This window comes from Spermophilus citellus (genome assembly GCF_964194105.1).
Source record: "Spermophilus citellus genome assembly, chromosome: 17".
Classification (NCBI taxonomy): domain Eukaryota; kingdom Metazoa; phylum Chordata; class Mammalia; order Rodentia; family Sciuridae; genus Spermophilus; species Spermophilus citellus.
The window spans coordinates 4699136-4723680 of NC_138199.1; the positions used below are offsets into that span (position 1 = coordinate 4699136).

Below are 24545 nucleotides of genomic sequence, written 5' to 3' on the forward strand. Positions count from 1 at the left end.
GGTGATGAAGAACTGGGATTAGATAGAAACAGTGGCTGCTCAATATTGTGAATGAACTAAGTGCTACTGATTTTTATGTTTAAATGGTTAATTTTATGTTGTGTGAAATTCACTTTGTGAGACAAATACTTAATATATTTGCTTCCAACATTCCCCAAACACAACTAAAAGATGGATAAGTTATAAACTGAGAAATCTAAGGGAAACAAATACCAACAAATCAAGAATGAAACAAAGAATGCCTACAACTCAGTAAGAAGCACACAAATGAAACTACTATTAAATAGATAAATGGATGTAACACATTTTCAGTGAGGAGGAAGAATATCTGAAGATATATATGTTCAACCTCATTAGTCATCAGATCCATCCATCAAAATGACAGGATTCCATATCACAGGCATTCAACTAACAAGAGTTTATAATTTGGTAGCGTAAGCACTGAAGCAAAGATGGATCCACAGGATTTCGATCTCATTGCTAGTAGGAATATAAGTTGGCACAACTGCTCTGGAAAAATCAAACATCCACACCCCATGCAATTTTGAAATTTCACTAAGATACAAGGTGGCTTGTGTACCACTGGAGACGTTGAGCATGTTCACAGGAGAACAATTATGATAGGGAAAGCCTACAAACAACTCATGGAAAAGGATAACGAGGCTGAGATCCAGCTGCACAAAGAGCACTTCTTAGTAGTCAAATGGATAACTGCACGTACAACAACAGGGATGAGTTCCAGTTGTGTACATACTTCTTACTACATAACACCAAGTGAAACGCTCAAAAGATTACAGTTTCTTCTTGTCAAAGTTAAAAATGTAAACCTACATATATAATTTAGCATTAGATATATGAACTAAAACTATGTAAAAAGAAAATTCAAGGAAAAATGACAGGAGATTCGGGGCCCATGGTTCCCTGGGTGGGAGGAGGCAGTGGGATGGGGCAGAGAAAGATCATATCAGCAGATGTGAACTACTGGCTGGGATGGTTATCGCCTCTCTCTCTCTCTCTCTTTTGTACCGAGGATTTAACCCAGGGTGATTTACCACGAAGCTACATCCCCTTTTATAAAATTTTGAGACAGGGTCTGGATGAGTTGCCGAGGCCTAGAACTTGCTGGGATTACAGGTGTGTGCCACTGCACCTAGCCAATTTTTGTTTTCTTGTTGGGTGATGGAATTACAATCATGGGTGTCAACTACTCTGTCTCTGAACAGAGACAGAATGGAGAGATGGAGATATTCAAATGAGCCAAGATCACACGTGGACAAAAGATGAGATTAACTTATCTGTTATGATAAATGACTAGTCCAATTCTAGGTACTTGAGGTCCAAAAGAAAAGGCAATTTTAAGAGATGAGTAAAAGAGATAAATTACTTTTTAAAATACAGAAGTGCATTGTAAACCACAATAGATCACTAAACAGGATACAACAAACTTTAATTCTTTAGGGACACCTCAAAGAAATAGAGCTATACCTTTACCAGAATATTAAAATAAAAAGTTCAAGTTGGCTCACCTCTTCTTGAATATACTGTAATAGGAAGGGAGAAGCTCTTAAATTATCCACAGGAATATTAAAGAAACCCTGAATTTCCTTCTGGTGTAAATCCATAGTAATGAGGTGGGTTAGACCTTCAAAAATAAAGCAGATACAAGCACATAAATAGTTGTAAAACTAGCTGCACCACAGGGAATTAGTATCATGTAAAATAAAATATTATATATAGTAAGTTACCATGAAAAAGTTACTCTCCTATCAAAAAACCCCAGCATCATTATGGTTCAGATTTTTTGATACTATGAGATGCATGATTTTTAAATAAATTTAAAGTACAAAACAGTAAAGATAATAGTAATAGAGAAATGAATCTAAAAATTCTATGAGAGTGGTTCTATCTATCTCCTTGTATTTTCCTTAATAAGCATAACAAAGCCTACAGAGAAACTATACCAAGCAGGAAATGGAACAAATGAAAAACCTTCACTATATCTTTAAAGAATATCTGAAATGATAATCAGCAAAGTATAGGGAAAATTCAATATGAAAAAATTTAAAAAGCAGTACTTGCCCAGAAGAGCAAAAAAAAAAAAAAAAAAAAAAAAAAAAAGAGCCTGGTGGTTCCTCCAGGTGGAAGGTTGGAAGGAAAGGGTGGACTCAAAAGACTCAGTGAGGAGCCTTTGCTCCTCTTTTCAGTGCCTGTTACAGTGTTTTCAAGGGGAGATGCTGCCGAGGTCCCTGGGGTTTGTTTCATTTTTGCCTTCTTTGGAATGGTACACTAAAAAATATATTCTATGGTAAGCACCTGTGTTAAAATGCAGTGATATGGAGATTTTTAAATTCCTTTCTCTTTGTGCAAATGCTCTATGATATGTAATTTATAATCATATAGTCACAAGCACACACATGGACATATAGGAAAGTGTTTGCACATGTACAAACACACACAATGGAAACTATGTAGAATATTTAGAAACAAGTGGACATATTTAGGATGCTACCTAAGAATGCATAACACAAAAAAATACAAACTGTTTGCAAAATATGCCTGTCCTGGAAAGGGAAAAGGCTAAAATACAAATAGTTGCTGTGTTAAGAGAAATAGCAGGGTTCAGAACGACTGTCATCCTTCAAAACAAGTTTAATGTCATTTCAATATAAATTTGAACAAAGTTTTTAGGAAAAAATGAAAACAAAAGTTTTTCTCATTACCTCCATGTTTTAGGGAGTCGGAGACATAATTCTCTGCAGAATTTCTCATTATTAGTCCCCTTATTGTGATTTTAGTTACTCATGGTCCAAAAAGATTATATGGAAAATCCCACAAGTAAGCAATTCATAAATTTTAAATTGCACATTGTTCTGAATAACACTATGAAATCTCATGATATCCTGCTTTGTCCTATTTAGGAGGTACATCATCCCATTATCCAGTGTATCTATGCTACGTATGTTATCCACCTGAAGTCACTTAGTAGCCATCTCAGTTGTGAGATCTCCTGCCCCAGTACTGCAGTGCGCCTACAGAGTTTACTAGCACTCACTGTTTCAGGTATCACTGGGGGTCTTGGCATATCTCTCTTGTGGAGAAGGACAGACTGCACAAACTAGTGGGGTTTAAAAGCAGCATCACTGTTTTTCCTCGGTTCAGCATTCTCATTTGCTTAAGAGAATGCTTTGAAATGATTTCTGTAAAAATAAACTCCCAAGCTCCCAGTCAGTTGTCAAGGATCTGCCTTTCTTACCAGCTTTGCACATCATGGAGGCCAATAATTTAGAGACAATGGAGCCTCTTTTCCTCATCTTGCACTGTTTGCTGTAAGGAAAGTAGGGGATCACACCGATGATGCTCTTGGCACAAGAGGTCTTACATGCGTACACCATAATCAGGAGTTCCATGATGGTGGTGTTCACATCCCTGTAACCCAGGCACAGAAAATCCCATTGAGGGGTGTGAGACTTAAGATTTCCCTCCTGATCTGGGGGTGTAGCTCACTAGTAGAGCATGCTTAGCATGCTTGAGGCCCTGGGCTCCATCCCCAACACCAAAATAATAACAATAACATTATTATCTCCCTGTTCCAAGACTTGAGGTGTAAAACACAGAAACCAGTGATGTCTTCTCTTCTCGTGTCTCCATGAGCCCTCCCCACATTTCCTCTCAACTGATGACTCTAGTTTCTCCCCGCCCCCCCACCAGCGTTGTTCAGCAGGCAAGAGGCAATAGGGATTAGAGTTAATTTTGGAGTATTTCTGGTGTGCAAAGTTCCTCTCTGATTAATGGCACAACATAGGCCAACTTGCATGGTGCAGATGCACCTGGTGGTAGGCTCCCATGGAAGCTGTCTTCTGACAGAGTACTGGTCTCAGAGATAACTCCAAAATTACACACTACTCCCCCCTCCCCCCCACTCCTGGCTCCTGGAAGATCTTGCTCCAGCAATCCTCCCTCCCTGTTTACACCATCATCTGTCACACTCCCCTGGCTTATACTCATCAGCTTGTAAATATTCAGGTCCTTCTTCCATTAAAACTACAATTCATAACCACCTTCTCTGAAGCCCCAACTCTTTGCTCCACTTTGCAGTACATCTTAGGAGAGTTGTCTACCCCATTAGGTGACCATGGCCTGCCCCTCCTGGAATATCCCTGAAGTCCATGCTCCATGCCGAGAAACTTGTCCTTAAAGTGAAGTTAGATGGCACAGGCCTCTGCTCAGGACCATGAGACAACCTCCTCTTCTGCCCATGGCCAAAGCCCAAGGTCTCACAGTGGCTCCCACACTCCTTTATTATGATCAGCCCCTGTCCTTCCCCTGGCTCCATGCCCCCTTCTCAGCCCAGTCACACTCTATTCTGGTCAGTCCTCCCTCTGCTGCTCATTGCCACAAAACGCGTGGTTCTAGATGGTTCTATCAGACTCACTCCCACCCCTCGTGCAGTTTTTGCTCCAACATTACCTTCATGACAAGACTTACCCTGTCTGCCCTTCTACCCTCTCACTACCATTCCTCCTGATTCCTTGCTTTACCAGTTTTTTTGGGTTTTTTTAGTTGTACGCAATACCTTTATTTTGTTTATTTGTTTTTATGTGGTACTGAGGATCAAACCCAGGGCCTCACATGTGCTAGGTGAGTGCTCTACCGCTGAGCCACAACCCCAGCCCTATACCAGTTTGTTTTTTCCATAGTGCTTATCACTTTCAGTATACCGGATAACTTATTTATCAAGTTCTCTGTATGTCTCCCTCCACTAGAATATTAACCCCACAAGACAAGGATCTTTACCTGAATCAATCATTAAGGCACCTCACACACCAGTAACGGGAACTCACACATCACAGACGTTCAACAAATACTGGTTAATGAGTGAATGGAAACACAGAACATTTGGATAAGTAAGTTTCTGTTATCATTGAATAACAAGTTTGACAACTGGTGAATTAAAACATATTTTCACAGAAGCATTCTATGTGGGAAGATGCATAGAGGAACTGACAGTGAGTACAAAGTCACTCTATGATCCAGAACCAGGAGCAACAAGGAACAGGGCTTCCACCACTCAATTCAAATGATGAAACTTGCTTGAATCACAGGAAAACTTCAGTTAATGGACTTTTCTTCATCTAAAATCTGTCTCACACTTCTGGTAACTGCCACTGGAGTCTGTACTAAAATGAAGGAAGGGGCTGGGGCTGCAGCTCAGGGGTACAGTGCTCTCCTACAATGCGTGAGACTAAAATGCAAGACTCTAAAAAATCAATCAATATATAAATGAGGTGGAGGCTATATCTGCCACCAGCAAATCTCCATGTGATTTCAGAAAGAAGACGAGACATCCAGGCTTGTCATAACCTGGATGAGACTGAGGACCTGACTTAACACAAACTGTGGCACTCATGGGACAATGTAAAGCAGAGGTAGAAAGAAGATTTGGGGGATACTCAGTGGTCTTGACTGGGGGAATAAGAAGCTGACAAAAGGCAGGGACAGATGACGAAAATGTTGAAATAAACAAAAATATGCAAAGGAAGAGAAATGGAAGTACTTGAAAATGGGAAGGATTAACAGTCACCCTTCCTGAATTCTAATTCAACTGGAACTTCAGCTCCCACGTCTCTCCTGGACAATCCACACAGCCTCCAGTATTTATCCAACAAAGACCCAAATTGTCTCTGAGGAGACAGAGGGCTGCAGACACTCAGGAGCCAGAGCAGCATGAGCCCTCTATGCCTGCACCTTCCCTCCCTGATGCTGCAGTGGGGTACAGGACAGGTGAGTCCTCCACTAGCACCCTGGCACAGAAAGAGGAAAGAGGAGAGTGGCACAGGATACCAAGACTTGGTGCCTTCATGCCCAGCTCTGCTGGGGACCATGAAGGTCTAAGCAGAAGAGGAAGCAAGGGCACCTGATAAAGGCCAGCCACAGCCACTCTCTCACTTTCTTATAGCACATACACTCTCCCTGGATTGGGATGCAATGACATTTCCTTGCCATTCCTCTTTCTGGAACAGATAAGAGTTTTGTGACACCATCCTGAGGAAGCAAAATCAAGACAAAGACAGTAAAAGTTCAGGTGAAACTTATATGTGTTCCCAAACTAAATTCCTGGGAAATTTGGCTGTTCTTCCTTTTCTTTGCTGTTTATCATATTTATTTTATGTGTGTGTGTATGTATGTATGTATATATTTATATCTATTACTAAATTTGGTAGGCAGCAATTTTCAGACTCTGAGCTAAAAAATGATGCAGTCTCCAAACTGATTTCTAGATGTTAAGAATGTTCTGAGGCCTTGGTTCTTGCATTAAAAAAGCAGGAATTCATAGAAAAGAAGTGGTTAGAAGTTAGGGCTTCCATACCATATGAGCAGCGAAAGGGAAGAAGACAAAGGCTCTTAAAAGAAAAGACCAAACAGGCCCTCTGGAGAACACATAGGAGAAAGGGTACAGTTTTGTGATAATTAGGTGGTTTCTTACATTGGTAAGATTTCTTGTCTAGTCTTAGGACAGAAGTCAATCTCCCTGGTTGGAAAATTCAACTCTAGGAAGAATTATGACACCTGAAATCTTTTGTGAAGTTTTGCTCTTATGCAGATAAAGAGAGTTCAGAGAAGGACCTCATCTTTCATCTATTGTTTCTCAGATGTCCTCAGATCAAAATAATCCCTATGTCATTGTGGGATACCTTGTGTCCCTTATAGAAAGAGGACGGGGTAGGATGAAGATGGCATGATCTGGGTGGATGAACCTGCCACTTTCTGGCCACCTGTAGCCCCTCTGCCTGGCCAAAGCTGGGACACTTGGGGCCCCTGCTCCTTATCAGAGTTTGGAACGAATAACCTGGAGCCATCATACTTCTCCCCTCTCACCCAGGGCAGTGTGGTTGCTACAGGCTACCCCAGGGGGACCTTATTCTAGGGGAACTGAGCTGGAATGGGGAGCTACTGTTGAACTGGGAAGCCCAGGATTGGAGGAATGGCCATGCCATTTTTTAAAAAAGCAAAAAAAAAAAAAAATCATTCTGAGTGGAAAATTTCCATTCATGGAGGTGTCTGGGAACCTCTGGGGACAAATGCACATTTGACCTGGATCAGCTGAGAATGCAAGCACAAGCACAAGGCTCCATGTGATCACCCTGTCTTCCACAGTGGCTCTTCATTCAAAGTGGCACAGAAAACCTCACTGAATTCTCTACACTCAGCTTATACATCTGTAACTCCACAATTTCTAGAACACATGTATTGGCGTCCAATGTGGGCCAAGAGGCCACATTTAAATTATCTACAATAAAATCTTTACGAATCCCACATAAGAAAATCCCTCTTCCCTAACCTGTTTTGCGCTTTTGGAGAAGTGGGAGTAGAAATGCTTCCCTGCGAATAACTTCATGCATTCTGTTATCATTACGAACCTCCACTCTAATACTTGCTTATTTCCTCCCATCAAAAACGGAGAAAAGGTGGCATACAGTGGTATGCTCCTGTAGTCTCAGCTACTCAGGAGGCTAAGGCAGAAGGACCACTGAGCACAGGAGTTTGGGGTCACTTTTATCCACATGGCAAAGCCCTGACTCTTAAAAAGCACACGTGTGCATAAACGCGTACACACACACACACACACACACACACACACACACACACATATAAAAGTCAGCAATTATGATAGAAAAATTAGCAAAGTAAGATACACCAATTTTAAGACTATCTGAACTTATCCTTTCCTGTCAACTTTAAACACTCGTGCCCAAACAGAAACCAGAAGGCACCAGCACCACTGCTGGAGAACTACTCACTTTGAGACAGTCTGGATGATGAAAACGTCTTTCCCCCTCACAGACTCTTGAATCTGTACTCTGGTTTCTGGCAGGAAGAGGAAAAAGAGGAGGAGAAGGCAAAGAGTTTATATTTTCAAAAATATACAAAGTATCTGCTTCATACCCCAGTGTTGTTATCTATCAAAATTGCAACTATTTACAAAGACTCACTAGGCATTAGATGCTCCTAGAGATAATAAACAGAATGCTATCAATTGTGCTTTTTAATAGGCTCGGCTACATGACAGCCTTAAATGGGAATTACCTTTCTGACTTGAAACAAGTACATCTAGGCTTCTCAGCCTTTACACGTGAGCAGTAAGAGCTGTGCTAGGCTGAGCTTAGGACCTGTACAGGAAATGACACACATTCTTTTGACCTGGATCAGCTGAGAACGCAAGCACAAGATATTATATGCTATGACAGCAAAGAGAAATGAGATCTGATATCCCTACTTTCAAAACATTTGTAATTAAGGGAACAATTGGATAAATCTCTATAAGACAAATTCTTCATCAGTCAATGTCACAGGAAGAAAAAAAGAAAGAAAACATGAGGAAACCATTTGAGATTAGAAGAGACTGAAGATATGTAAAACACACATCACTTGAATTAAGAGTCCTGGTCTGTGGGGGGTATGACAGCTGTTGGGATGGTGGTATAGCTCAGTGGTAGAGCACATGCTAGCAGATATGAGACCCTGAGACCCATCCTCAGCACTAGGTTCTTTAGGAAAACTATGGAAATCTGAATATAGAGTGATATTACATGAATAAAGAACTATTAATTTCTTAAATATGACCGTGGTAATGATTTTTACACAGGAGAAAGAATTTATTCTCAGGAGATATGTGGTCAGGTATCTAGCACCAAGTGTCTCAACGTCTATAATTTACTTTCAAATGATTCCACACATACATATTCAGATGGCAAAATGTTAACTATTGACTCTATGTTGTAGATATACATATGGGTGGGTGGGCGTTTATGGGGTCAGAATTTAACTTTCACATATGTTTGAAAATTTTTATTAAAAATATTGGAAAGGGCTGGAGGGTAGTACTTGCTTAGCACATGTGAGGTCCTGGGGTCCGTCCCCAGCACTGCATCAAAGAAATAAAAAAGTTGGAAAAAACAGAATGCAGATTTACAAGAGAATGTGGTATGATGCTGAGAAAATGAATGTTAGAATCACAGAAATCTGGGTTTGAATCCTGACTTTCCTACTTTGGGGACCTTGTACAGAATATCACACCTAAACTGTTTTCAAGATCTGGTAACAATACAAAAACATAATTGTTACTTCCTTCCTTCCTTCCCAACAGACACTAAATACCTTCCCTCCCTTCACTCATAAGCTTGAAGAGTGAACCAGCCTCCTTGAGTCTTCACTGCGAGGCTTTCCTCTGGCCCTCCCTCATCCAGTTCCCATTTCAGGAGAATCTCCCCTAGAATGTCTCTTCAAACTGTTTCTTCAACTGCACTTTTCTCTACTGAAGCCATCTGGGATGTCTCAGGAGATAGGAAAAAGGAGGCAGTACTGGAGAGATCAATAAGGAAAGAGGAGAAGGGTACCTTTCTATCAAAGCCTCTTGAAAGCTTTGTAATATTTAAATATTTGACAAAATCCTGTAGTAGAAAAGGAAACGGAATGAGTATTTACAGAGTACATACCATGTGCCAAGATCTGTGTTAGACACAGATTATCCATTTAATCCTTGAAACAGCCATAATTGTTTACAATTTAGAAAGGTTAAATAACCTTCCAAGAATAAGGTGCTCTCAAGCCCATGCAAGCTGTACATCACTCTTGCTAGAATAATTTTAAATATCCAACATTTAAAAATATACTATCAATATCTAATAACACATTCTTTGTAAATTGGGATGGTTATTGGTGGCAGAAATTAATTAGCAGAAGTATTTCCTATGATGTTTAAACTATGGCAACTTAAGTGGAAATAAAGAATAACTAACTTGGAACTAAGGGTATCAGAGGTAGGATGCATGCTTAGCACATGGGAAGCTCTGGGTTACATCCCCAGCACCAGGGTGAAAAATGGCATGGTAATATATGTCTATAGTCCCTGCTACTCAGGAGGCTTAAGCAGGAGACTGCTTGGGCCCAGGAGTTTGAGGCCAGCAAGAACACTCCAACTCCCCACCTCCCCTCCCCCGACCCCCATAGCCCCCATACTGGGCACCTACCACTGAGCTACATCCCATGCCCTTTTATTTTTTGAGACAGGGCCTCACTAAATTGTCCAGGCTGGCATCCAACTTGTGATACTCTTGCTCAGTGTTCCAAGCAGTTGGGATTACATGGCATGTGCCATTGTGCCCAGTAAGACCCTGTCTTTGGGGGAAAAGAACAAGAACAAAAACTAAAAAACCCAACTGAAATTGGAGCCACATAGGATTTGCTTATCCTGCCTAAAGTGATGTCAATTCAACCAACAGCAAAGCTAATGTTTTCATTCATCTGACTGTCTGGTTCATATATTTATGCAATTATTATTAAATAAACTCTAAAACTGGCATTTGAGACCCACATGTGACTCTAGTTGGTACGAATGAGAACTAAAACATCACTCTCTTCCACCTTGAGTGACTTTTTGCTAACAGAATCGGACAACTGAGTCAAATTGTCTCAATAGTAGAGGATGAAGGACTAAGCCAACATGCCATATTCCCCCAAAAGATCAATGGTACACATGACCAAGATAGCTCACCTCGGTTAGGTTCCTGGTAAACCTGCACTTTGCCCATTTCCACCCCCAGCCGCCTAGAGAAGAGAAAGTGGGGGAAAAGCTGAGAAGGTCATAGAACAGACTCAATATCTCTATTATTTAAGGATGATCATAAATTGATAAAAGTAAAATAAAATAGTTATTCTTATTACAAAATTTGAAGTCAATATTAAATTGTTATGAGTTCACCTCCTGCCCTCTTACCCCCTCCCAGGTCTAGCCAAGGCCTATACAGTCCATCTCTGCCTGTCTTGCCTCCTATACTCCTGCTGCCCTCTGACCTCCAGCCCAGGTTCCTGACACACACCAATGCCTGCTCCTGCACACCAAAGGGCCTTGGAATCTGCTGTTCCCTCTGCGTGGAGGCCTCTAACCTTAGACCTCCATGTGTTGGCTCCTACAGGTTTCTCAACTTACTTATCATCCCCTCAGTTTAAGACACTTGTACATCCAAGCTAAAGTTGTACAACCTGCCCCATTCCAACTTTCTCACTGCCATCTTTGGCTCTCAACTAAAATGTAAACTTTGTAAGAAAGTTGACTGGTCTGTTCCCTGCTAACCCCCAATGGCTAGACCAAGGTCTTGTACAGAGCAGGGGTTTAATGTTCATTTAATAAATATCTAAAATTACACTGAAGTATAAGCTGTGAACTATTCTTATTCACTATACATTTCACTTTTCATTATATGAAAATAATCCTATGAGCACACAGCACCCGATGCAATCCCTGGCACTTATGAGGCACTTAATGGAGTAAATATGTAGGGAATTGGGATAATTTAAATAAAGGTTAGCTTTAGTTTATATGGATAATATGTAGATTAACTACAACATAACTGCTTTCAAGCTTGACAATCACTGCTAATCTGATTATCAAATTTATATCACACAATCAATACAGATTTTAATGGTAAAATTATAACTCACTCGGCAATCTTCTTTGAAAGCTCCATACATGATGAATTAGAATTTGCTGAAAACAGCACCAGACCTCCTTTGGTTATGTTCATCTTGGTTTCTAATTCAGGTGGCGTCACACAAAACATCAAAACCTTCTTGGTTTTCCAATTCTGAGCCTAGAAGGATGTAAAATGTCAAGAATTGCCATATGATATAAAATATACCTGAAAAGATTTCTTAAAAAGAGCAAATAACTTTTGCTGAAAAAAAAATAATTTTCACCATAATGGTGCCTTTTATAGGGGAGATATATACATATATGGATAAACAGAAAGTTCATTTGAATTTTAGGGTTCCAAATTGATGGAAATAAGTCAAAAGACTTAAACTCATTTTCACAACCACTGGGAATAAATGATGAACTTACAAGAAAGGTGGAGCTGAAGAGCTCAGTGTTTTACTGTTTGCTGCTTAAAGTCAATTATGGACAACCTCCTTTTATTCTCTGACAACAAAATTCCTCCTGGATTAACACACAGAAAAATGGCAGAGCCATTAGCAAGGATGTGCACTGATCGATCCTTAAACAAAAAATATATGACCTATCTACATCCAGCTTTTGTTGTAAAACCTGTTTCCCATAAATCTCCCTGTGATCTTTTAGCTGCCTCCCAGATGCCCGAGTCATGCATAAAACTGATCTTGTCATCTTCCTTTTCCTCAACTGGAACATGAGGCTGACTAGAAAATAACCCTAAGGAAAGTTAAGTGACCTCCCAATTGACAGGCAGCAGGACAAAAGTAAAAAGGCCTCTGGCCTAGAAGTCATTAGAGCTGAGCTTCTCATCTCATTTATTCTGGGCTGCATGTCCCTATTATGTAATGAGGATGCCGCATTGCATGGAGTTATCAATAATCCAGCAGGCCATGAGGGGACCCTCTCCCAGAAAGCATAGAGCACTTCTTCCATTGAATGTTTACTTGGGGCAGCTGGTGATTATAAACAGGCTGAAACTCAGCTGATCCTTTTTGATATTCTTAAATTTTAATTAAGCAAGTAACATGCAAACACATCCTCCTTATCAAGATCTTCAACACCATAGTTAAGGCAAAAATCACCAGCCCCAACACCAGGCTTGTCCCCCAGAAGTGAGGGTTCCTGGATACCTCAGGCCTTTTCCATGCATTCACAGGCCTGACTCTTATAAAATATATAGACAAAACATACATTCAATGGTTCCAGCACAAAAAGGTATCATTGCACAAATCTATACTTTTTCACCAAACAGTATATTTTGACAAGCTGGGTTAGAAAATACAGACCTATTCTGTTCTTCCTAACTCTGCCTAGTCTTGCATGGTGTGAACATGCCACTTTTAGCCAGGTCACCATCCTGAAGAGTTCTCATAGTGCACATATGCCATGGAACCATCTGGTCACAGGTAGCTCAGTGCATAGTCCCACTAGAGGGCTAGGAAAGTATACCTCCAGCCAAGAGCCCTCTAGGGGCATTTCAATCAGGACAGCCTAGGATTCCAAATCAGAATATATATGGGACTACATTGCAATTAATCTTAAGCCTATATCCTGTATGCAGGATGATCAAAGTCCTGAAGAGATCAAGGAGGAACACTGATGTCTACCAAGACTTTCAAGCAGGGATCAGCAAATACAGCCAGGAGCCAAATCAAGTCCCTCCAAAGCCATGCTCCTTTGTTTGAAAGTTGCTCCGGGATGCAACTACAGGCTAGGCATAACCACAAAGCCTAAATATTATCTGGTCTTTTACAGAAAAGGGTGGGGTGGCTGACCACTGCTTTACAAGAGAACACAGCATCTGCAAAGGATGAGAATCCATCAGAAAGGTTAATATAAATGAAAGAAATACTGCATCATCACCAACACTGGATGGGAAGGGATCTTAGATGTCCTCTAACAGAGATGTTTGTTTACAAAAAGGGTAGAAGTTTAGAAGGAAACAAACAAAACTGTTTCTTCAGAAGTCACAAATTTAGGCTTCTGAGTCAAAACTAATGTTTGCATCTTAGCTTCCACTTCCCCTTAATTGACAGCGAGGCCTTGTTAAGTTACTTAAGACCTCTTAGCTTCAGTTCCCTTATCCATGCAAATTAGAAAACTGGTCCCACAGGGTTACTGTAAATTTTCTGCCAAGGATTTAACACATGGACATTGGACACATGTATACGCAGCAAATAACTTTCAACACTTTGGATATCTATTAAATATAATAATAGGTATGGGGTGGCCATATTTCTTTCTAACCTTCAAATAAGCTCCTAGAAGTACAAAAGTGTTCTTGAGAGTACTTGGAACAGAATGAAAATATTTTAGAGATACAAAAAATATTATATAAATAATTTAGACCATTTCTATTCAATCTGCTGTTAGTAGCCCATCTGTAGTTTCTTGCCAAGGAACTACACCAAGGGCTCATCATTTCAAATTCTTCCTCAGAACATGCTGAGACTCCTTTCCCTGCACCCTCTATCCATTGCTTCTTGTCCTTTGAAGATTTACAGGAAACATCAGATTCCTTGTTCACAGGACAGCCCCCACCTTATCTTAAGATAGTTTCTCTTGATATTTCCTGAAGCCTTTCCTTATCTCACATGGCTCAAACGCCCTATCTCACCCTGACTATGGTATCTGAAGTTCTAATCTTCAAATATGAAACTAGTTTTATAGGCTAGTTTTAAAGGCTAGCCTCAAAAACACAATGATAGGACAGGCTGGTAGGAGGCTCGGTAGCACAAGGTTTTATCGTGAAATGGAGAATAAAAAGAGCATTCTCACTTTCCCCCTATAAGCTACAACTGCTTTTATGTTTATCCTAAATCTATTCTAGAATGTGTAAGACAGCATGTGTGAAAACCCATCCTTTCCAGAGAATCTTTGCATCTTTTAAAGTGGAAATCACACTCCTCTCTGAATGAGCTTTGAGTCTGCTAAGTTTCATGAATTAAACCACACTGCAAGAGTTCACCTACTGTGGACAGACTAGTAGTCATTTCAACATCAACCATTCTTTTTTTTTTAATTCGTGACCCTGCGTGATGATTCATATAGGAAATGAGCAAGGATGGCACAGAAGTATATAATTTTCCCACTCTGTAATACTCCTCTATCTGCAGATAGTGGAGGAGGGTGAAGGCTTGGGATTGCCTTCCACAGTTACTAGCTGCCAGTTCTGGGGCACATCCCTAGACCTTAATCTTTACCTTCCAGAAAACAGGGATAGAAACCTGGTATAAAACCTTCCCCACCAGAATTTAAAGTCCAGGCAGCAGAGCTTTTTTTTTTTTTTTTTTTTTTTTTTTAACTATTTTCTGCCAATATCCAATGTCTAGAAGATCACCTAGCATTTGACAGAGGCTCAACAAAAGTATGTGGAATAAACCCTCACCTTGTTGAGTTGCGGCGATTAACAAATGGAACTGAAGTAGTCTGTTAACAAAAAGGCATCAAAAAACAAAGGATTATTACTTTTATTAGTAATACACCTCATTCTAAGAAAATTTACTTTTTTAAAAATCAAGGGCTGGGGGTGCAGCTCAGTGGGAGAGTGGGGTTCATGCGGAGGCCTGGGGTTCAATCCCCAGGACCAAAAGAAAAAAAATCAATATTGAGAATTTACTGGTAAAATTTAAATCTAATTACTCTTCCATTCTTCTGTGACCCCAGGCACTTTGTTCATCTGTCATCATAAAGTTTTATTATCCCTAATGCTTAACATTTTCTGAGTGATCTGAACTTTTATGACAGCCCAATGAAACAGGTATGAGAATTAAACCCATTTTAGAAATGAGGAAGTTATGGCGCTGAGGGTATAGCTCAGTTGGTAGAGTGCTTGTCTTGAAAGCCCAAGGCCTTGAGTTCAATCCCCAGCACAAAAAAAAAAAAATAAATAAATAAATAAAGAAAAAAGAAGAAAAGAAAAGAAATGGGGTAAGTTTAGAGGTGAAAAACCTTACTCAAGGCTGCACGGCCTCTCAGCAGCAGACAGAACTTGATCTTGGCCTGATTTCTAGGAGTTGGTAGTATACAACACTAGCTGCACAAACTGTCTCAACCTACACAAAATATGACTTGCCACCCTGCTAAATTCCACATACAGTGAGCAGAAAAGGACGAATATCCAGATTTTGAAAAATGTCTACTGCATATATGCCTTCTTTAGAAAACGGTTCATATCAAGTGCCAAAGAAAGAATACAAAAGTTTAAGTATTTCCAACTTTTGAAATTTACCCCAAGGAAAGGAGGATAAAACTCTACGCTCAATGATGGTAACTGCAAGATTTTTTTTTTAAAGAGCAGAAATTCTGAATATATGCAAAGGTTCCACAGTGGGGTAATCAAGTACAACTGATACCATGAACTCAATATAATAATTATTCAACACTATTTAAGCAAAGTTGCTTATGAATGGAGCAGAACTGGGTAACAAAGGCACAGACCAGGACAAGGAAAAATATGGACAAGAAAGATATTCTTTAGTGGAGTGCAATAATATGGGTAAATTATTTTTATTTGTATATTTAAATTCTTGAAACCAGAACATTAGAAATCATACTTCCTATTGCCCCAAAACCCCATCCCACATTTTCATCCTTTATACAACCTAATCACTCAAATTGAGCCAACATTAAAATAAATTTCTAAAAAATCCTTGTCATCAATATACTATCTGGGGGTAAAACATTTTAAAGCAGAACAGTAGCTTAGAAAGCACATCTAGGTGCTCCCTCAACCTCTGCGGGGTTGAGTATGGAGTGGAATAAAACCACTCTTTTGTAGGTAAACGTCCACGACTAGCAAGACCAAGCAAATTAAAACTCCGGGCTGCGGGTACATTAGGGATGGGAGATGAGATCCCCTGCTGGCTGGGGACCTGCTCTCTGAAGGGCTCTGCCTCAGGTCCCACGATCAGGAATTGCCCCCCCACCCACAAGGCGCCTAGAGGGGGCGACGGACCCCGGGGCCACGTGGTAGGTCCTGTCCCCCCCGCCAGCCCACTGGAGAAGGAAGGAGGGAGAGAGCGAGGGGCTCCCTAGGGGCGCGAGGCTGGAGTCTCCCTCGGTACCGCAGCCTCCCCCGCGGGACCGGCCCACCGAGCCGCGGGGCTCCCCGCCCCTTGCACCTGCCGGTAACGCCCGCCAATTCGCACCGCTACTCGCCGCAGGCTCCCGCCCGCCTACCTGGCCCCGGCCCCAGCCCCGGCCCTGCCGCACCCTCCGCAGTCGAAGGAAGAAATCACGGCTCTCCAGGCGGTGTCCCTAGGAGCAAAATGGCGGCCCCATGCGAAAGAACCGCATCCGCAGCTACGGAGAGGCCTGGGGACGACGCGGGGGAGGGGCCAGAGTGGGGCTCGACGAGTCACGTGACTTGGGCTTTGGGCGTGGCCTACCTGAAGGGGAGGAGCGGGATCTTCCGGTCCAGGCGATAGGGGTGGGGCCACATGGAGGGAATGCTGGGGGGGTGCGGAAGAAGGTGGGGCCAGGAGCTGGGGCCCGGAGCTGGGGCCAAAGAGATGCCTGGCTTGGTTTTGTGGGCGTGGCCCTCCTCACGTGGAAGTATGCAGTGGGCGTGGCTAGGGCGGAGTCCGGCCGACACGAGGGGCGCGACGGAAGACGGGGCTACGCCTTTTAGTGTCCCTGGGAGCGTGAGAGTGGGGCTTGGAATTGTAGGTGTCTGGGTTCAAGTCTTTATTGGCCTGCAATCTCGAGCAAGCCACTTCATCTCTTAATTTCCTTGTGTGGAAAACAGATGATCACAGTACCCATTTTATGGGATTGTTGAGTGGAATAAATGAGATACTTCCAGAGCTCTCAGTAAGGTTCCTAGCACATCATAAGTGCTTAGTTGTTATCGTTTCTATTTGTTTTGCTGCTCTTTTCTTAAGAATTGGTGCTTTGGGTATCCATTTTTGAATTCTTTATAACTTCAGTATGTATGACTGGGACCAGAAGTGTTTTGGATTTCTGATTTTTCCCTGGATTTTGGAGTATTTGCGTATACACAATGAAATATGGCGATGGGACCAACTATAAACATGAAATTTTTTTCATATATACCTTATACACATAGCCTGAAGATCATTTTACAAAACATTTTAAATATTTTTTTTTTCTGTACCAGGGATTAAAGCTAGGGATTCTTAACCATTGAGCTACATTTCTAGCCCTTTTTGTGTTTTATTTTGAGACAGGATCTTCCTAAGTTGCTTAGGGCCTCCTGCATAAAACAAGTTTCACTTTGTATCATTCCTAAAGCAAAGGAGGGCAGTAAAACACCATGTTCCTGAATGTATTTTTTCTGTTCCCTAAACCCTAGCCAAGTTAAGGACATAATGAAAGCAAGCCTGGGCAGTATACACATTATCTTGAAGGAAATTGGCTTTCTCTTGTGAACACTCAGAACTGGGCAAGATGGTATTATCTGTCAAAAGCTCTTTCTTGCATACATGCCAGCACAGTTGCTTCTTGGACTGCTGCTCATACAGGTAAACAAAGCAAGTTAATGCTGATGTCACTGCTTCTGCAGCCTAACATATAAAACCTCTCAGTGGGGACTGGTACAGAACTGAAGTCACTGTGGAAAGTGTGTCACTCATCCGGCCAGTTTCCACTGGACAAAATGCTGTGAGGGAGAAGAGGCGCTACTTGGTGAAGCACTTTGAGGGATGGAGGTGCTGTTGGTCTGTCATCCTTGAATTCTCCTTGGAGCAGTTATTGATCTCTTGCAGGCTTTTGTCCATAAACCATGTCTCCCATGCCATTTCTGGGCACTTTCTTTGTCTTTCCTGCAACCTACTCCACTGCCCTTGCACAACTGGGCTGGGGATGAGACACAGGTGTGGAATTTTCCACTCATGGCATTATGTCACTGGCAAAATGTTTTGGGTTTTGGAGCAATTTGCGTTTCAGATTTTTGAATTAGGAATGTTTAACCTATATTTGGGCGATGATTTGGTAAATATCCCTAACCCAACCCTTAAAGACTGTAAGCACCACAATGGCAGGCTTTTTGCTTCTCTTGCTGTTTGATGGTACCCAGCAGTGTGCTGGCACAATTATGGTACTCAGGAAATGTCTGTTAAGTGAGTGCTCTTTGATTGGTGGAAAGAAGCAGCAGCAAAGAATGATGCTGAGCTGGCTGCAGGTTATCACTGCTCGCAGGGGTCCACGGTGAAGTGGCTTTTTTCTCATTGGTTCCCCTCCCTGCAGGCACTAAGATGGTGTTTCCTTTGATCTCTTACAGCAGATACAACTTCTCTATTTGCTTTCCATTCTCCAAACACTCTGGAAACCTTTTGTATACTGAGTCAAATCTCTCCACCTCTTTATTCTTGGGATAGACCTTGTCTCAAAAATTAAAAATATGGGTCAGTTGTACAGCATTTACCTAGTAAGCATGAAGCCCTGGGTTCAATCCCAAGTACTGGGCAGGGATGGGGGGAATGGAAGGAAAAGAATCTTTGCTATAGTTTAATAGAAGGTGTTCATAGTGTAGAGGGACAGAATGATTCTTCTCTTTCAAGTGATTGTTGAAATGAAGGAAACAGGGACGTGGCTGTCAAACACTAGGACCAGGTTCCACATCCTCTCTCCTCTCCATTGCAGAAATGACCTCCTAGAGATACCATTGCTTCTCCAAGCTTTCAGTTTCCTCACCTAAAAAATGGTCACTCATGTTGGTGACATGGAAAGTTTGGTCCCAGTGCCTGAAGTAAAGCCAATAATGAGGTTTTGAGAAAAAAGTTTTATTGCTTTGTTAGCAAAGGAGATACAGTGGATTCCTGTCCCAGAGGCTGTGATTCTAACTGCCAGGGGGAGCAACTGGCTTTTAAAAAGGGGATACAAAAGCTAAAATGCAGCCGTGCCCTATCAGGATTCATAACTTATTTGGAGCCCCGAGAGAGAGCTGCTTCTCAGACCCACTTGTACCAGCCCCGAAGTCTGGAGTCCTTCATTCCTGTGGTCATTGAGCTGAAGAACAAATAACTCTGCCTAGGACAGGAAGAAGGTTAATCTTGCTTCCTTCCCTCATGATTAAAGAGGGGGAGAGGGAGAAGAAGAAGGAAAAAACATCTTTAAAATAAGCTACCAATGGCAAAGCAGCAAGGGTTGTGTTCAAGGCATGGAGTGGCCCCATTACGTCAGCAGCTGTTTAGGGGTTGGGTGAGCAATGACATTATCATGAAGTCCATGAAGTAAGAGGTCACCAGAGGAAGCTGTTTGGCAGCTGCCTCTTCACGCTTGAGTCCCTGGCCATGCGGCCTCCAAGGTGGAGTGGGACTGCAGCTAGTCTGGCCGTGGGAGACAGCAGAGGCCAAGACCAGGTCCCCAGTCAAGGGATCCTTTGAAGTTTCTGTCATTGGATCCCTTCCTCTATCCTCCAACTTTTCTTTTCTTTTTCTTTTTTTTTAATATTTATTTTTTAGTTATCTGCGGACACAACATCTTTGTCTGTATGTGGTGCTGAGGATCGAACCCGGGCCGCACGCATGCCAGGCTAGCGCGCTACCGCTTGAGCCACATCCCCAGCCCCCTCCAACTTTTCTTTTTCTTTTTGCCCCTAAATGAAAAGACCTTTATTTTCTTTTATTAAAATATTTACATGTTACCAAAAAATCAAACAAGGAGAATTAATTATATATCTGCTTTTACCCTATGTAGGTAATTACCTTTGCTACTTTTTTGACTCCATGTTTCATTCGAAAGTTTATTGTACACCAGGTTCCAGGTTGATGAATTTAGGTGGATATCATCATGTGAACCATGGACAGAATAGCCCAGACTGGGAACCAGCAGCCAGGGCCCAAATTCTTTCTCCTGTCTCCCCAGCTGTGTGATCTCAAGCAAATCCCTTTAGCTTTCTGCACCCATTTCCTCATCTATAAAATGGGAATGCTAACAGCTTCTAACTCATGGGGGGGTGTGGTGACCAGGTGAGTTATTAACCAGCACACAGATGACAACCATTCTCTATTAGCTACATATGGATGATATTGTGGTATGAATGGATCATGGTTCTGTTAAACCAACCCCTAATTATGGGCACTTTTTACTATTGTATACAATCTCTATCTGTACCATTGCCCAATTATTGCCTCCTGTCAAATGGCTAGCTGTGTGCTTACTTGAAAGGTGACGCCCTTTCTACATTTTGTTTCCCAGAAAGTATACACTGATTTACATTCTCACCAGGAAGGTAGAAAAGCATGTGTGTCCCTCACCCTCACCAACACCAGGCACTAGCCATGTTTTAACTTGGCAGAGTGCATGGTCAATGTTTCCTGGACTTTAAAAATCACTTGTCCAAATCAAGCTGCCTGTAGCTGTGCTGGCCATCCTGCTGCTTGAACTCCATCTCTATTCATTCACTCTACACATGTCAGGCCCATTGCCAAGACCTGGGGTTACAGTAGGAAACAGACAAAATACTTCCTTCATAAGGTGGCCACAGTAGAAGGGCCATTTCATGTCAAGTGTTCAGCAAGGTTCTGCTTTGAATACCCAGTAATCTATGACTACAGTATTTTCAAGTAAGTTTTATTTATTTTCTAAATATATTACATAGTATTATTATCATCACATGTGGCATTCATCATCATTATACATAATAATATATATTACACATTGTCATTACCTTTTTAAAGCTATAGACCTTAGAAGTCACTTTTCCTCTCTGACCCTCAATTTCCTCATCTATGAGGAATAGGCTAATGCTCCTACCTCCAGGCACTATTGAGAGGATGGAGTAGAGCCATGTATCCATGGTGCCTGGCAACAAACCAAACCACAGTGAAGTTGAGATGGGCCACACACAGCCCCCTGTGGCAGCCTTCTACTGACAGACTCAGTGAACATCTGGGCTTTGAGCCTTTGCAGGAATTGTTCTCACTGCAGCTATTCTCCTTGCACTGTTGGCCACACTGTGCAGAACCACAGCAGCAGCCCACCTGCTAGGACTTTGTTTCCATAACTGGAAAGTGACTAGTCAAAGGTGAGGATTCCCCATGCGGCACCCCAATTCAACTCTGTGGGGTCTCTCCCTGCCGGAGTCCAGCATCACAGCAAATGCTCCCCCCTCCCAAACCATATTTCTCTGGCTTGGTTACTCTAAGTCCATCATCCTGAGCTGGCGTCTTGGACCTACTGATCCCCTCCTCCATCTGGTCTACCACTGTCCTCTCTGGAGAGCCCTTTGTTACCACCCTTCAGGCCATTTCTCCTTCCTCGTTTATTGGAAATTACTCCCAGAGAAGCCTAGCAATGGGGCCTTTGACTTTGCTTCCTAGGGTCTCCAGGGAGTAAGGTTGGTATACCTCCTTCAGGGGCTTTCACTACTCACTTCATATTTTGTATTTGCTTAAGATAATAGCAAGGGAAGATGTTTTCCCCTGTTCACATTCTATCATAAGTGTTTGTATTAATCAGGAGTCTTGCAATGAAGCACAATTTAAACTCGCTGAAAACGAAGAGTCGACGGGTAGAGTTTGTTTCATTTTCATAGTAAAGAAGGTATGGCTAGATCCAGCACTCAACTATCCCCAGAGTTTTATGTTTCTCTTTTAAGATTTCTCTGCATTTTTCTTCTTCAGTGGTTTTATTCTCAGCAAGCTCTACCCAGAATATATGAAAAACTTTTTAAGAATCAACAGTAGGGTTTACTTCATGCACACTAAATTGTTCATGTTAATAAAAATAAAATAACAAGTGTTTTTAGGATGTGGAGAAATTGGAACACTTAACATTTCTGGTGAAAATATAGTGCATTCACTGTGAAAGACAGTGTGTTTTAGTCATCTTTTTCATTGCTGTAACCAAAAGACCTGACAAGAACAATATAGAGGAGGAAAAGCTTATTTGGTGTCTCACAGCTTCAGAGGTCTCAGGCCATAGACAGCCAGCTCCATTCCTCAGTGCTTGAGGTGAGGCAGAACATCATGGAACTCAATAAGGACAAAATATATACCCCCAAAGCATGCCCCCAGGGACTCGCCACCTCCAGCCACATCCTGCCTGTCTACAGTTACCACCCAGTTAATCTGTATCAGAGAATTAAAGCATTGATTTAAGGCTCTCATAACCCAATCATTCACTGCTAAACTTTCTTGAATTATCTCACACATGAGCTTTCAATAGATAAATATTAAAAGCATAACAGTTGGGCAGTTCCTTGAAAAATTAAGACAGAGTTAGCACATAACTCTTCAATGCCACTCCTGGTTACATGCCTCAAAGCACTGAAAACAAACAAGTACATGTAGATGAATATTGATAGAATTATTCACCAATGGCCCAAAGGTTGAAATAACCCTAATGTCCATTAACCAATGAATGAATACACAAAATGTGGTCTGTCTGTACAATGGAAAATTATCCATCCATGAAAGGGATAAAACATTTATTTTACAACATAAAAGAACCTCAGCAACATGATGCTAAATGAAAGAAATCATTCATGACAGCTCACATATGAAATGACCAGAATAGGAAAATACATTTAGAGAGCCGACCTGTGTTGCCAGGAGCTGGTGGAGGAGAGAAGAGGTAGTAAATGCTAATGGGTATCAGGTTTATTGATTTCATTTATTTTTTCAAAGAACCAACTTATCATTTTGTCAGTTTTTAATTTATTTGTTTCAATTTCATTGATTTCAGGTCTGATTTTAATTGTTTCTTGTCTTCTATTACTTTTGTTGTTGATTTGTTCTTTTTTCTAGGGTTTTGAGATGTAATGTTAGGTAGTTGATTTTTTGTTTTAATGAATGAGCTTAATGCAATGAACTTTCCTCTTAGCACTGCCTTCATAGAGTCCCAGAGATTTTGATGTTTTATCAGTGTTCTCATTTACCTCTAGGAATTTTTTATCTCCTCCCTGATGTATTCTGCTATCTATTGTTCATACAATATCATATTCTTTAGTCTACAGGTGTAGCTTCTATTCTTTTTTAATTTTATCATTGATTTCTCATTACATACCATTATTATCTGGTAGAACACAGGGTATTATCTCCATTTTTTTGCAGTTGCTGTGAGCTGCTTTGTGGCATAGCATATGGTCTATTTTAGAGAAGGGACCATGTGCTGTTGAGAAGAAGGTATATTTACTTGATGACGGATGATATACTCTATATATGTAAATGGATGGAGTTGGAGAATATCATGCTAAGTGAAGTAAGCCAATCCCCCAAAACCAAAGCCTGAATGTTTTCTCTGATTAGTTTAGTGGATGCTGATCCATAATGGGGGAAAGTGTGGGAAGAATGGAGGAACTTTGGAATGGTCAAAGGGGAGGGTGGTAAGGGGAGGGGGTATGGGGCAGAAAAGATGGTGGAATGAGATGGACATCATTACCCTGGATACTCATATGATTGCATGAATGATGTGATTCTACATCATATACAACTAGAGAATTGAAATGTTGTGCTCTATTTGTGTATAATGAATTGAAATGCATTCTGCTGTCATGTATAACTAAATAGAACAAATTTTTAAAACTGGAAAAAAAATGAGCTGATGTAGTTCAGTGGTTCAGGGCACCTAAATTCAATCCTGAGTACTGCTGAATCAACTCAATCAATAAATAATGAAATGGGTACACTCTGCCAAACCCCACCCAGCCTGTAAACTATGGAAGGGGGAGAGATGCCAGGATTTCAGTTTGGGGCTTTTCCTAAGGTGTCCAGGGATCTGCTTACTCTGGGCTATCCCAAAGACAGGAGGTGGCTCTGGATGTAGCTCAGTGGTACAGTGCTTCTTGTCATGGGTGAGGCCCTGGGTTTGATCCCAGCACAGCCAAAACACAAACAGAAAACCATCCAAGACAGCAAGGAGAGACCAGGGCTGGGGCCCTATATCACAAGCCTGGGTAGCTTTGACAAGGACAAGCCCCCTGGAAGCAGGGGGCTACAGGAGAGAAAGCCTCACTTTCCTTTCCTACATATTTTGGAGCTTGGAGTAGGTTATCACAAGGGTCCTGCAGGCTCAGCAATCTCAGTTGTCCCTGGTGTGACACTGCACTCTGGATTTTGGATTTTCTGCC

At 41.5% G+C, this 24545-nt stretch overlaps 1 protein-coding gene across 5 annotated transcripts in view; it reads right to left on the reverse strand.

Moving 5' to 3' along the window:
- Positions 1 to 16847, reverse strand: part of PRPSAP2 (phosphoribosyl pyrophosphate synthetase associated protein 2) — a 39170-nt gene extending 22323 nt beyond the window's left edge. The window contains exons 1-8 of one of the 5 annotated variants that reach the window (XM_081270103.1): positions 16724 to 16847; positions 14898 to 14938; positions 11900 to 11995; positions 11500 to 11648; positions 10553 to 10605; positions 7800 to 7866; positions 3254 to 3426; positions 1527 to 1642 (exon numbers count right to left, since the gene is read on the reverse strand). In XM_081270103.1, the coding sequence (XP_081126229.1) occupies positions 1527 to 1642; positions 3254 to 3426; positions 7800 to 7866; positions 10553 to 10605; positions 11500 to 11618 (528 nt within the window). In that variant the 5' untranslated portion in view covers positions 11619 to 11648; positions 11900 to 11995; positions 14898 to 14938; positions 16724 to 16847. Of the gene's footprint in view, positions 1 to 1526; positions 1643 to 3253; positions 3427 to 7799; positions 7867 to 10552; positions 10606 to 11499; positions 11649 to 11899; positions 11996 to 14897; positions 14939 to 16723 lie in introns of those variants that run through there. The other 4 variants (XM_081270106.1, XM_081270104.1, XM_081270105.1 and 1 more) reach the window with 4 other exon arrangements.
- Positions 16848 to 24545: the final 7698 nt, after the last annotated feature.